The sequence below is a fragment of the Xiphophorus hellerii genome, chromosome 12 (assembly GCF_003331165.1).
Source record: "Xiphophorus hellerii strain 12219 chromosome 12, Xiphophorus_hellerii-4.1, whole genome shotgun sequence".
In the NCBI taxonomy this organism is placed as follows: domain Eukaryota; kingdom Metazoa; phylum Chordata; class Actinopteri; order Cyprinodontiformes; family Poeciliidae; genus Xiphophorus; species Xiphophorus hellerii.
The window spans coordinates 14,418,663-14,433,465 of record NC_045683.1 but is presented as its reverse complement, the minus strand read 5'-3'; the positions used below and the strand labels follow the sequence as shown (position 1 = coordinate 14,433,465).

At 39.7% G+C, this 14,803-nt stretch overlaps 1 protein-coding gene across 1 annotated transcript; it reads left to right on the top strand.

Annotated features, from left to right (window-relative positions):
- The first annotated feature begins 3,195 nt into the window (after nt 1-3,195).
- LOC116729985 (mothers against decapentaplegic homolog 4-like) lies at nt 3,196-13,930 on the top strand. The gene is made up of 10 exons (XM_032578910.1): nt 3,196-3,447; nt 5,625-5,942; nt 6,088-6,262; nt 7,212-7,472; nt 7,561-7,668; nt 7,761-7,811; nt 7,904-8,087; nt 8,936-9,104; nt 9,191-9,329; nt 10,419-13,930. The coding sequence occupies exons 2-10, from the start codon at nt 5,703-5,705 to the stop codon at nt 10,628-10,630; spliced, it is 1,539 nt and encodes a 512-aa protein (XP_032434801.1). The 5' UTR covers nt 3,196-3,447; nt 5,625-5,702; the 3' UTR covers nt 10,631-13,930.
- The last annotated feature ends 873 nt before the right edge of the window (nt 13,931-14,803 follow it).

Sequence of the window (14,803 nt, the reverse complement as noted above, 5' to 3'; positions counted from 1 at the left end):
ATCCGTCCGTCCGTCCAGTAAATGTTCACAGATAAATGTTGACAGCCCTCAGATGAAGGCTCGGTGTGGGAACTAACACTTTTTTCTGTTCAAGAGCATATATCAAAGCATCCAAGCACATTCTGCAAAAAAGGTTTTGTAAATTAAATCCTTTTACTTTTTCTGGGGTTGTATAGTTATTTTACTATCTTTAGGAGACGTCTTTCCTTCTTTTCTTCCTTTAACCAGAAACTACTCTGTTGATGTTTCTGCCAGATCCAGATATCTCTCTGTTTCTGTATCTTACACTGAAGTCAGCCAATACAAAACGAGCTCTTTAGTCCTAGTTCTTACTGCTCTCTGGTGGTCGGTATAGAAAATACTCCATTACTGTCCATTCAGTTCACATTTCCATTTTATTACACCCAGTATTTTATTAGTATCTAAATTTATACAATGTGGCAAAATGAAATATTCTTCTTCCTTAAGACTTTAAGTTCAAGTTCTGCTTGCAGTTTTCATCAACATCTGATGATTCAAAGATAATCTGAAATATATATATATATATATATATATATATATATTGCAAAGTACAGTAATTAAGACAGAAGAAAGGTATGGAACAATAAATTTGGGGATGCTAATTAGGAATGAAGGATTATTGATATGCAAATGAAGGAGATGACAAGTATTCATTTTTTGGTCCTTTCTATCCCTCATACCATTGAAGGATATTTATGATGGAAAGATCCAAGAAAAGTGAGCTGAAGAGGGAGTGGTGGGAAATAGAAACAAAGAGAAAAATTATAGACAATTAAAGTCAAATTATGGGGGCACGGCATCGATATTAGCTGCTGAAGCTGATAATAAATCATCACTGTGCGCCTTGACAGTGGGTAATCGGCACATCTGTAATTGGTACAAATTGGTAATCAGTGGGGCATTTAAATTTCAATGTGTGTGCGTGCGTGTGTGTGCGTGAACATGCTTAAAAAGCTTCTAGTGTTCTCATTAATGTGAAGAGGATAAAATAAAGGATAAACACATGCCTCCTTTTCTTCCAAAGCAAACATTGTAGCATCTGATTTGAACTCTGTAATTAGCGCCTCATTATCCACAGAGGGGAAATAATCTGTGAAATTAGCATCTGTGGCGGAGCAGGTTTAATAAAACTGTTATGTTCCGCCACATCGGATGTGCAAGACGAATTTAATATTCTCTTTCTACTATGTAATATTAGAATTTAAAGTTTACCCAAAACTATAAAATGAAATCAATCTGGTCGTTTTGGTCAACCACATATAATTTTTACATATAGGTCACGCCAGGTTCATGCTGTGCATAAGTACCCCCTTCACCCTGAAACCCATAAATAAATTCCGGTTAACAGGGTGCCCTAATTGATAAATAGAGTAACTGGAGGGAGGGAGAGACGCAGAAAGGAAAGGAGAGGGGGAGATTATTTTATCTTTTTCATATATTTATATTTAAATATCTCTAAAGAGAGCAAAGTCGATGAACTGATATACATAGAGCAAGTCAAATTTCCTTTTTCTGCTCAAATTCTGGTAAGTAGTTGTCTTTTCTATTTATCACAAATTAATAGGAGGCAGGGCCAGCCCAAGCCTCCATGGGGCCCTTAGCCAAATTTGGTTTTGGGGCCCTCTATTTCTGCTAACAATGTGACCAGGTGAAATCAACAGTTAGAATATTAGATCATTCGCACACCTGCTAGAAACTTATTGCATCTCTGATGGTGCTGTTTACATTATACATGTATAATATAGAATACATTTATCGGCCAGTGGATTTCTGGTTTCCTTATTTTTGGGGGATCGGTGATCAGCTGATACGTACATATATGTGAAGCCCATCTTATCCACTGATCTTATTTTCTCAGCAAAGGTTTGAAAATCAGTCTCTGTCCTCTTCTGCTCTACAGTGAGAAGTTTGACTGACAGACTGGTCCACCAGGTCATGTCTGAACATTTACAGTTAACAATATTCACCCCACTGTTGCCAACTCAGGTGAGTTTTTTCTCCTGAGAATGTGGACCAGTACCGGTACCGGGTTGATTCTGAGCCTTCAAATGATTTTAACTGAAGTTTCACATAACTTAGAAGTTGATGTAAAAATATTGTCTGTTTTAGCCACATAAATGATCAGCAGCAAACAACATATTAACAACTACAGCTTAGAGCAGCTCACTGATACATTGATGCAGTTGCCATTTAGCCTGTTGCAAAACATTTTGCTAGACAATGTCAAACACTGAGAAGTTTTAATTACTGTTATCAAATGTTATCAAACGCCGTTTTGAAGCCAAAAAAACCCTCAGAAATATAGAGCCAAGCAGGAGAATCAACTAATTTCAAGTTAAAACTCAGCTTCACACAAAGACGCTAGCATAAATGTTTGACTGTGGAACTGAACCATTCAAGGTCGCTAACAAGTTAATTTTCTATTAGCAGCTTCGCAAATCTTTTTTATAAACATTACATTACAAAGACATATTAAAACATACCTTTATCTTGGCTTTTTTCTATTCTTCCTCTTTTCTTTCCTCCCTGAAGGACAAGTCCTTTTTTGAGACATTGTTTTGCTAACTTATCGTCTACCGGAGTTTTGGATGTCTGGATGTTCACTGCACATTGCATGTTACTCAAATTACTGGCAAAGTGTGCGGTACCCACCGCGGCCACCAGGGGGCCCCGAGAGCTTTTTTTTTGTTTTTTTTCTTTTTGTCCATAAATTATTTCTACACACATCATCAAATATTATTGTAAAAACAAATCACTTCATGGTGGAATTGTGTGTTTTTTATTATTATAATGACATACAAATCGTTACTAAAAAAATAAATACATTTAAAAAAAAAAAAAAAATCAGCTCTACTGAGGGGGTCCCTTGGTGGCCCTAAGTGGCTGCTTAGTTTGCTTCTGCCTTGGGCCGGCCCTGATAGGAGGCACACGACTTATAAAATAGGGTTATATGATATGGTTATTCTAAATGGGTATTCACTTACACAAAACGAAAAGTAAATGGCAAAAAGCGGCATAAATAAAGAATTATTTGTGATCTGAAAGAACATCGGCTCTTATTTTGCAGAATAACCCAAATATTCGGATCCCAGAACGGACCCGTCTCTCCCATCACTCTCATGAACTGCTTCTCAAACCTGTGGCTCGCTTGACGCATGCGCAACGCGCCATTGGAGGAAACGATACGAGAATTGAAGTGGGAGTTAACAAAAAAAAAAAAAAATCTGAGATTTCATCCTGCCCTTTCTTTGCTTCACGGGATGTTGAGATAAAATTTTCTCCACATGAAGTTTCCCCTCCTGTTTTTGTAAGGCACTGGGGGAAGTTAGGGAGATAACCCCGAGTGTCCACAAGATTGGCGCAGTTTCACCGCTGAGAGGGCAACTTGGGACAGAGGCAGTTTTCACCTGCTAGCCACCGCTCCAGGTACTTTAATCAGTTTATTTGTTTTTATTAAATAAAATATTTTGCCTAGAATGTGCGCGATAGTTGCATTAGAGTATTTACCCACTGACTTTTCTAACAGGTGGTTACATTTTGAACGTAGGATCCCCGGAGTTGAACTGATTTATAAAAAAAAAAAACATGTCTTCTACGGCTTAGCTACTCTGCTACCAACATTCAGATGTGCTAGCTGATGTTTTCGTAGCAGGTAGTTGCGCTGTGAAGCGGGTAGTTTTAATGCGGGGCTACTTCCTATCGTACCTTTCAAAATAAAATCAAGTTGACGTGACCAACGTCAATCAGCCATAGCTGAATCAATGATACAAGTTTTTAACAAGCAAATGTTAATTATTATTTGATTATTTACCTAAATTTACCATAGTAGTTGCTATAATATTATAATAGTAGTTGTTATGTTTATTTTGTGTTGTGTTGAGTTTCTTATAAACAAATATAAAAAAAGAACATGCAAGTAAATTTTGCATGTCATATTACACCTCTTTTAGAAATGCAGACAGCTTTTATAAAGTTTGCGTACATCTATTTTGTATAGATGTATAAGCAAGTTATTAAAAATTGTCAGTAATGAACTGCTTTAATAGTAAAAACCTTCGAGATTGCAACCAAACACATTTCCCAGATAAAGCCCATTTGGCAAAAATGCTTTTATTTAACTTCAAAAAATATTTTGACCTACCACGTTGAACTTTTAATGCATCTTGATAGATAAAAATATTTAAATAGCTTAGATGTCGGTTTTAACTAATCTTTGGATTGAAAAATAAATAAATGAAGCATTCCATTTTGAAATTATCTATGGATTTCCCTCATCATGTGGCACCCTGGGTAGAAAGCCACATCACTATAACAAAATACGCCACTTAAGTTTTTTTTTTTTTTTTCTGAAACAACCTTCGGTTTACGCTTTCGTAGCGATTCCTCTTTTATTTTGAAGGGAACATATCCTTACTTCCGCTACGGATCTGCTGTTTGCAGTAGCTTTGTCCTCCTCCCTCGAACAAACGCCAGCCAGACTGGCGCCGCTAGTAAGCAAATGAGCGAGACAGCCTAAACTTTTTGTTTACCGAAGGCATATTAGGTTTTTTAAACATCGCCCTTACCTGCAGATTTCCCCGTCGTCCTCATTTATTTGACGGTGAGCCACTGTTATCATAGTTTATCTTATAAATGAAAATTAAAGAGTTGCAGAAAAGCGTTCATGCCTTCTGCACGCCACTCAGACTCGACACAAATCTGTGATTTATTTGAGGAATCGCTGTTATCTTTATCTCTGTTCTGTATGAGCGACTTATGTGTTAATGTGATAACATTAGTGTTGAGCCAAAATAGGATTTTTGACCCTAGTTAATCCGCATCGTTACTGAAATTAGATGCTATACCTGTACAATTTTTTCTACGGAAGCATGGAAAGTATGGAATTTGCCACAAGTGTGGAAAAGCATTTGTGCTTTCAGACTTTGCGATGTGTTCAGTATTCCTAAAGATACAAATTTGGATTTCTAAATATAATTTTTCCTTTAAGAAATGAGTAGTTTTATTTAGACTGATTACATGAAAGAATTGGATGATGTAGTAAGAAATTCAGGGTTTCACCAGGAAAGAGATGATCAGATGTAACACATTAAACAAAATATAGCCTAAATATACAAATGAACAATTTATTCTGTGGCGTCATTTATGGGAAATATATATTTTGTTGTACAAATTATCTATAATAAATTTTGCCTATTTAGTTTGAACTGTGCTTTTACATTTGTGCAAACAAAACAATGTGAAAGACTATAGACATTTATGTTGAATGTAAACAATATAGCAACACATAAACCTGACTGTAAAAAAGGTATGGTAAACTACAGCCTGATAACTCCTCTAAAATGACTGTAAAAATATAAATAAATAGTTTCACATCTCCTCCTCATATATCCTGCCACGTCTCTCCTTGGAGCATGAGAGATCTGAAGTCGCACAACTTCCAAAAAATGCTTTGGATTAATAACAAACTTTATTTAAAAAGGAAAGGTTCACTTCTCAAGCGTAAATGTCACCGTGTCACGCTCTGTACCAGATTATAGCATAAGCTAATTTGCATCTACAGTCTCTCATTAATTGCATTATTTTTCTGCCCTGTCTGTGAAAAGACCAGGAGACGATGTGAAGCTCTCGACGCCGGGCCCAGTTGTTTTTTCTCAGGAAGTGCGGCAGAACCTCCAGCTAAGATGTCCATCGCCAGCACACCCACCAGCAACGACGCGTGCCTGAGCATCGTGCACAGCCTGATGTGCCACCGGCAGGGCGGCGAGAGTGAGACGTTCGCCAAACGGGCCATCGAGAGCCTGGTGAAGAAGCTGAAGGAGAAGAAAGACGAGCTGGACTCCCTCATCACGGCCATCACTACAAACGGCGCCCACCCGAGCAAGTGCGTGACCATCCAGAGGACTCTGGATGGACGACTGCAGGTAGTAGATCCAAACTGACCTGAGTAATAGCTAGCGTACTCCAGTTGTGCAGGGCATTGGACGTAGTTGGTTCCTACTTCAGTTTATTAAACAAAACGAAGTTGTCAACCATGATCTAATTCCAAGCTTCTCTGATGGTCTTCAGGTTGCCGGGCGTAAAGGGTTCCCTCATGTAATCTACGCTCGGCTGTGGCGATGGCCGGACCTGCACAAGAATGAGCTGAAGCATGTGAAATACTGCCAGTTTGCCTTTGATCTGAAGTGTGACAGCGTGTGTGTCAATCCCTATCACTATGAACGAGTGGTGTCTCCTGGCATAGGTGAGCCACGGTAGCTTTTAGATTTAGCTTAATTTAATTAAACAAAGCATCACTTAAAGTGTCAAAAATGCAGCTCCAGTCAGGTTTTCATCGACTCCTTCTGGTCATGAAGGTCAAATTAACGTTGACTCTTCCCAGCAGAATTGGAAACTCATTTAAATTGGTTGGTTTTGTGCCACGGATCTGGCTTTTACAGTCAGAGCTGTGGAGAGTTCATTCTTAAACAACAACATCTTCATTTGTCATTGTCTTAATGAATTTAGAATAATTATGTACAAAAAAAAAAGAAAATATGACAGGTTTAGTAGAATTTTTTTTTACTATTTCCTCTACTGCTTTGTCCGTGACAGCATCAATAAACATTAGTAAGTATGAAACTATGAGTATGTGATTAAATGCCGTTACTGTGTGCATTTTAATCACACTTGTTCTAGCAAGTGGCGTCCTGAAGACGCCTGTTTCAAATGGTTTCAAAATCAGAATAATTGTGGCGCTATGAATGCTGGGTTAGGGTTTCCCAAAAAAGAATTAATAAATCCTTTTTTATCATAATTTTTATCATTGTCAAACAGTACCACAAAATATTGCAATGAAATTGTAGGTCCATATCGCCTACCTCTGATCTCAACCAAAACTTAATCTCTTTGTGGGTTAAATTTAAACTAGTGCACCCAGGTATTGTTCCTAAAAAACATTAAGCTTGTTTTCTGAGCCATCCTTTCACCAAGAACAGTTCAAATAAATCAATAACATCCCAAAATTAACGACATTCATGCTAACAATGGGTAAACTTCAGAGGAGGTCTGTGTTTGGAGGCAAAAAGTGTTTTAGAAGGAGGAAAATCCACTTTGTTGTGATCATTTCAACCCAGTTTGGCTTCCTGCCTCTGGTCAATCCTTCAGATTTGTTTTCATTTCAGCAGCTCATATTTTCTTCTGTCACTCCACAGACCTTTCGGGCCTCACGCTAGCCGGCTCCGGACCCAGCTCCTCGCTGATTGTGAAAGACGAGTACGACTTTGATGTGCCTCCGACTCTCCCCACTGTCGATGGCGGACACTCTCTCCAGACCATCCAGCACCCCCCGTCCGGCAGCCGCCCACCTCAGGCGGAGCCGTATCCGACCCCGGGCCTGCTTCCGCCCGCCGAGGCGTCCACGTCGGTCTCCACGCAGTCGCAGTCCTTCCCTGTCATCCCTGCAGGATCAGGCAGTAAGGCGGTTGCAAACCATTCCCCTTGGTCTGCTTGGAATTGTAGATTTTTCTTACCTTTCCATCTGAACTCCCCCCTCCCCCACAGGTGCCAGCTCCAACTGGTCCAGGAACAGTGGCTTCCCCCCTAGCATACCTCACCACACCAACGGTCATCTGCAGCACCACCCTCCAATGCCACATCCAACACACTACTGTAACTTTAAACTAAAGCTTTGCCTTCATCAGTCGATTTGTGTCATAATTTGCCTTTACATTGTAAAACAACGATGTGTTTTTTCCTTTCAGGGCCAGTACACAATGAGCTCGCCTTTCAGCCTCCGATATCCAATCATCCAGGTATAAATAAATCCTGTCAGGTTCAGTGTAAAAACGTTTTTTTTGTTTTAGAGTGTGTTTTGATGAGCTGACCGCTCTGTCCTGCCCTTCAGCGCCTGACTACTGGTGCTCCATTGCTTATTTCGAGATGGACGTCCAAGTTGGAGAGACTTTTAAAGTGCCGTCTTCTTGCCCCATTGTGACGGTGGACGGCTACGTGGACCCCTCAGGAGGGGACCGGTTCTGTTTGGGCCAGCTCAGTAACGTCCATCGTACTGAGGCTATTGAGAGAGCAAGGTGAGACACTCAAGGTGATTTCAGAACTGTCCAGGTTTTTACTGGCACTAAAAAAACCAAATAGTATTATGGCAAAAATATTTATCCCCTATTGTATTGTGTCAATGTTGTCCTTTAATTTGAATGTTATTTCTCCTTTGTTTGCTTTCTTTCTCCTTCTGGTCTGTCTTGTGTCTCGTTTCCTTCCCTCCATCCCTCTTGTCGTTCATTCTCTTCTTTCTTCTTTGTGTCATTCTTTCCATCCTTGTATTTCCTTCATCTGTCTATAATCCTCCCTTTCTTTAATTTCACTCTCTCTCACCTTTCTTTGCAGCTTCCATGTTGACAGTCTGCATGTGAACTTTACCACTGTAAATCGTTGAATTAACGTCTAATTTTGGACGGTTTATTGAAAGAAATGATTTTTTTTGCATGAATAATGAGCGATGAGTAGGGCTGAAACTATTAATCAGATTAATCTTTACAAATCAATTATTGAAATAATTGTCAACAAATGTACATTTTTAGTTATTTGCTGAAAGCACAAAGCAGCCAGAGCTGTTTTGAGTTTAAATATACAAAAATTTATATTTTTGGCTTTTGATATTAAGCCAAAAATATACATTTTGCATTAAAATGTTGGTTTTTTTTTCACATCTCTTAATGTATTTATAATGTTCTATAAAAATGACTTAGGTGGTTAAATGAAAAATATGCAGAAAGTACCAATTTGTTGTTTTCTCCGATTAGTTGTCAAAATAATCTATTACTAAAATAATCTCTCTCTGCAGCCCTAGCAGGAAGCAACTTAAATTGTTTATTTTGTTTCTGTTACGCCTCTTTTTCCCTCTTCTTTTTTTCCCCCTCAGGCTTCACATCGGTAAAGGAGTCCAGCTGGAGTGTAAAGGAGAGGGAGACGTGTGGGTGCGATGCCTCAGTGACCACGCAGTATTTGTTCAGAGTTACTACCTGGACCGAGAGGCGGGCCGAGCCCCAGGAGACGCCGTCCACAAGATCTACCCCAGTGCGTACATCAAGGTGAGGTCACCGGCTTTCCTCCGCCCCCGTGCTGCACGTTTTGAATCTACAACGCCAAGTACTCAGAGCGCCACCCGTCCCTGCAGGTGTTCGACCTCCGTCAGTGCCACAGACAGATGCAGCAGCAGGCCGCCACGGCTCAGGCGGCGGCGGCCGCTCAAGCGGCTGCCGTGGCGGGGAACATACCTGGTCCTGGATCAGTCGGAGGAATCGCTCCAGCTATCAGTAAGAAACTTTTCTACGACCAAATGTTTTACCATGTGGGCCAAAACGGTCAAGTTGAAAGCAACCGAGTGCCACAGAATTTTGATTTTTGTCGCTCGTAAACAGACAAGTTTACTAAATTGACGCAACAAAGCCTCCTCTTGAGTAAAAGTCACTGGATGTTTGTGGTTCTGTTTATCATAACACTGAAATGATAAAAGAGGAGTACTTTTTATTGTACTTTCCATCTTTTGAGGACTTTTTTGTATCTTTTCTTAGATGCCAGGAAAAATCCCTAAGATTTGTTTAACTGCACCAGCCGCAAAGCTCAAATTCAGAGTTTGAGAAATTGTAAATATAACATAAGATGAGTATTTATGGTTATTATACAGAAATTTGAGGTGACTGACTGAGTGTTCAGGAAGCCCAGGTTGCTTTCAGCTTTTCTCTCAACCTACTGTAAACAATACCTCAAAGAAAATGAAATTAATTAAATGTATTTTTTTTTTTTTTTTTTGGTCTTAGGATTTTGCAGTATCTGTTCTTTGCTGTGCCGGTTTGTTGATATTGTAAAGAGCTGTGTGATTAGTGCGCCACTGAGTCTGGATTTAATCCCTCAGCAGAAGTTTCTTATTCTGACTCTGATGATGGTAAAACATGACCCTGAAGGTCCCAGAGGTCGGAACGGAGAGGAAAACCTGTAGTGATCAGTGCTAATGTTCTGTTCATATTTACAAACCCACTATCACAGTGTTTTCTAATATTTGACATCCATGTTGCTAGTACTGAATTTCATTAACTAGAACACACGACCATCAGAACATAAATAAATATTTGTATCTAATGAAACTATACAGGACATGTTTTCTTTTCTGAGTTGAATTCCTGAAATGGATACCAATTTTTGATGATATTGTGAATTACTGAGATGTTCCTGTGAATGGACTGAATATGCTTTCTTAGAGATTCTTCAAAAAGTGCAGCGCTCTCAAACTATTTTGTGTTTTAACGATTGAACGTAACAAACGGCGCCCACAACAGGACGCATCACCAGCTGTGGCTGTGAATCGGAGCCGAGCCACCGCTCACCCTGCCCTCCTCTCCCCTCAGGTCTCTCTGCCGCCGCCGGCATCGGGGTCGATGACCTCCGACGGCTCTGCATTCTCAGGATGAGTTTTGTTAAAGGCTGGGGGCCCGACTACCCCCGGCAGAGCATCAAGGAGACCCCTTGCTGGATCGAAATCCACCTGCACCGGGCCCTGCAGCTCCTGGACGAGGTCCTTCACACCATGCCCATCGCTGACCCCCAGCCTCTGGACTGAGACCCTCCAGCAGCAGGTCCTCACCTGAACACACACGGCCAGCGACTAGTCTTCCTCAGTGAACTCCAGACTGTAAAAAAAAAAAAAAAAAAAAAAAGATAAATGTTTTCAGGTGTGTTCGAGGCGTCGCGTTGCACTAAGGCTCCAGCTGTTGCTCACGGCAACAAGAGCCAAAGCCATCTATTAAAACGATGTGCTCACGTTTAATGCATGGCTTTAACTGTAGGACTTTGTAGAAACCATACACCAACACGCACATAAAGGACACCAGCTACTGACGATCTACGACCTCACTGAACCGTCGAGGAGCTGCGTGGGTTTTACCGAGACTGGCTTCAGACCCGCAGCTGCAGATGCGAAGGTCACGCTGATCACTTCCTGGCAGCCAGAACCGGCCGGGACAGGATGTGGGAGATCGCCGCAACAATCAAAGAGAGCCGCCGTTATCTGATGCAGAGTTTCAGCCGCTGGAGCCGAGACGCGTCTGAACATGTCCAGGTCAGCTGTTGTCAAAGGTTTTTTTTTTTTTTTTTTTTTTTTTGAAGATAAACTTCATCTCTGTGCTGGGAAGACAAGTCTCTGTTTCCATCAGTTAAACAAGATAAGTGACAAAGAGCTGAACTCCTGCTCTGTGTGCACAAAATCAGCGGCTTGCAAACGTATTCATACTTGGTTGTTGATTTATTGTTTTTGTTATTTTGCTTTTGTTAGGTTACAATCACATTTTTATTTCATCTGGGTTTCATTTGTGTCTTAGAGGAATGCAATGTTTTCTGCATTGTTCTTTTTTTATTCACAGGAAAAGTTAAACATTCGTAATGCATGTGTATTATGACCCCAGATGAAACACTTTGACTAGGTCATTTTAAAACAGGAATACGCTTTGATTCCCATCAGCTTTGCGGTCACTGCTAAAAATGCGCATTCCCACAGCATGATGATGCCACCGCCATGCCTCACAGTGGGGATGGAGGTTTTCCACCTCACGGCCTTTAGGCTGTTGACTCAGTTTGGTTTCAGTTTCATCTGAACAAAGCGACGTCTGTCGCAAACATGGCTTGTTGCAAACTGCGAAAAGGCCTTTTCTTAGTGATGGTTTTCTTCTTGCCGCTCTTCCTTATTGACCAGATTTGTGAAGAGACAAATTACTTGTCTGAACTGTGGATCTCTGCAGGTCATCCAAAGAGTTTCTCTGATTATTGCTCTCCTTGCAGGGTTTCTCCCATTAAGTCGTCTGTCTTGTCTGGGTTTCCAGGTGTCATCTTTCCATTGTTTAGAAAAGGGATTGAGCTCTGTTGGATGGGAATTTCTTTGGTTGTTTTGTAACCTAATCCTGCTTATAGCTTCATCTCTGAGCTGTTTACTGTGCTTCTTGGTCGGCTTCCGAATGGATTTCATTAAAGTGCGTTGGAGTAAAAGGGGCTGAATACAAACGCTTTAAGTCTTCTGATTTTTGTTATTTATTTCCACAGCCCTTATGCACTACATTACATGTGATCACGATTAATTTTATTGAAGTTTGCGGTTGCAGCAGGAAAAAATGTGGTGCAATTACTTTTGCAAGGCTGCAAGTTTCCAGCAGGCAGCCTGTGTCACTCCTGAGTCAAATTCCCTCAAAAGAACTCCTGACCACATGTAAACCCAGTGCTTCTCACGCTGCCGACTCTTAGTCATGGATACTAATTTAAAAAAAAAGCTTCTGTTTTATGCCACCGCAGAGAATGGGTTATTTACCTTCTCAACGGGAGAGAAACTCTTCTGTTCAATGCGGGAGTGACGCAAGCAAGCAGAGAAGAGACTGATGTTGATCTCTCGGTACAAAGATTGAGGTTTATCTGTGTTTTTGGTGACCAGAAGTGACAATTTCTGTAAAAAAAAAAACAAAAAAAACAGTGTTTTGTAAACATTAAACAGAGGAAAGTCCAGGAAGTCCTGATTTTAATCTGTTTCCAGTCATATCTGACACAAGGGTTGGAGTCCTGACAAAACTGAGCTGCACTCCTCTATCTTTATCCAGGTTTACTGCGTGAAGTTTGACAGAAAAACAAGAGGATTTATAGCTTGTGTTCAGCCTTTGTTACATATTTTGTTGTTTTTTTAATTTAACCCTACTTTTTCTGATTTGTTCATTTGTAGCACTTTACCTTTGACTAGAGGAGCGAATAGGTCAGCTCAGAGCAAAATAAAGATTACAAACAGAACATTGGATTCAGATCGTACAATATTTAACAATAAGCCACCTTTTTTAACAAAAACCCTTCACCTTAAGCATTCATACTTTTTCTATTTTTTTTCTGTTGTCCTCATAAATCCATGTAAACATCTTTGGTTTTCAAATGCATGCAGACGTTTGTATGAAACACTTTTCTCATTTAAGTGATGGAAGTTAAAGCCTGCTGTAGATCAGTGATGTTGCACTCAGCAGGAGATTCACACAAAGTCACATCCAGACCATGTTTGGCTTCTTTTTACCTTAAATTAAACATTAAAGCAGACGAACTTTTAATCTGTGCTGTTTAACACCCACATTTTACACAGGTTTTGCGGTTTCGTAGTTTAAAAGACAAGCAAGATGTTACTTCTTTTCGAAGGAAGATAGATTATTTAATTTAAAAACCTTTGGACCCATTTTAGGCTTTTTTGTCTAAAGTTAATTGTCAAAATATCAGTTTATTTTCATTTATCAAGGGCCAAAAATGCTGCAATTCAATGCATCAGGTGTAAATATTTGATCATTTAGATCATGTTTAAAAATCTACATAAAAATATCGTCTAGTAAATGCATAATTAAATGTGGAAAAAATGGATTTAAATATGCATTTATAGCTTCACACAATATATAATTTTAGCATACGATACATTACAGTTTTAAATGATTGCCATAATTGATTACAATTTGCTCAAATTTAATATTTCATGTAAGTGATCAGTGGCACTTTTGGTCCTGAATGTTTTCCATAATTCGCCGTGCTCTTCTGACCAGCAGCGTTTTGGTCGCAGTGATTTCAGTCGTGTCGTCCAGAAAGCCCGTCACTGTCCAGTCCTGAGTGTTTATCCGGTGGAACTGCAGGAAGCGGCGTGTCTTCTGCTGAAAATTCATGCTGAACCGAATCCAAAAGTGTGCTTTTAAAAGGTGGAAAATATATATATATATTTTTGTTTTTTGTTTTTTTTTACATGATTTGCAGTTACTGTAGCAGCCGAAAGACGGCTTGGGTGAGTAAATGTTGACTACTATTTCAGATCTAATTGTACCTGTTTTTCTCATGTGAGAAATTAAATACGGACTGCTTTTCTCCATATGGTGTCCTGTTTGTTTTGTCATTGAGCCAGTGCTCCAAAGCCAATTCTTCATCAGAATGTGGATTTTATATTAAAGCTCCGGCTGAAGTGACACCCATTAAATTTAATGCACCAATCTGTATTTCATAACAGCCCACTGAGTGAACATTATGGCGTTTATGTTCCTTAGACAATTATATAAAAAGGGAGGGAGGGGGGGGTTGTTTTGCTATGACAACCATGGGAGAGTGGGAGAAATGTCACTAAAAGCAGCACGTCCAGACACACACTCATGTGTGAGAAAGGTTGAACTGAAATCCCCCTGAATGTGTGTTCAGTCAGAAAGACCCTGTTATCACAATTTATGACAAAAACATCCCACCATTCTTGATGAGCTCTTAACAGAATACATGTGGACTTGTTACGGTAACTAAGGTTAAAGTCTGTACAGACTCTGCTAAAACAAGCCCAGAGGTTTAACTAAATGCTACCATTTTGCTTTTGATTCATATCCTGGGCAGAAAAGTGGCAGAAGACTTCCTAGAGCTCTGCACTTAAGTTCTTATGAAATTAGGGAGAGATTTTCTCTTATTGCAAGCGAGTTTCTGAGAGCCTCCACTTTGGCTTGTTTGAGAATTTAATTGTTCAAATGTGTTGTTGCATTTTACCAAATGAACAGTAACGTTGATCTGTTTCAGTACTTCAATCCAAAAGGCAGACTTCAATCACTTACAGTTACATATTTGAAGCATTTCTTTTAATTTGGATGATTGTGGCTCCACAAGGACACTAAGCTTTTCACTTCCTCCTGAGTAGAATATAGTTTATAATCTAATCAATGACAAATTTGATTTTTTTTTTTTTTCAGAATCAGAGCAACAGCTTTTGGTC

Coding starts and splice junctions, on each gene's coding strand:
- LOC116729985 (XM_032578910.1), top strand. CDS start 5,703: ATGTCCATCGCCAGCACACCCACCAGCAACGACGCGTGCCTGAGCATC. Junction 7,812..7,903: donor TCCGATATCCAATCATCCAG/GTATAAATAAAT, acceptor CCTGCCCTTCAG/CGCCTGACTACTGGTGCTCC. Junction 8,088..8,935: donor GAGGCTATTGAGAGAGCAAG/GTGAGACACTCA, acceptor TTTCCCCCTCAG/GCTTCACATCGGTAAAGGAG.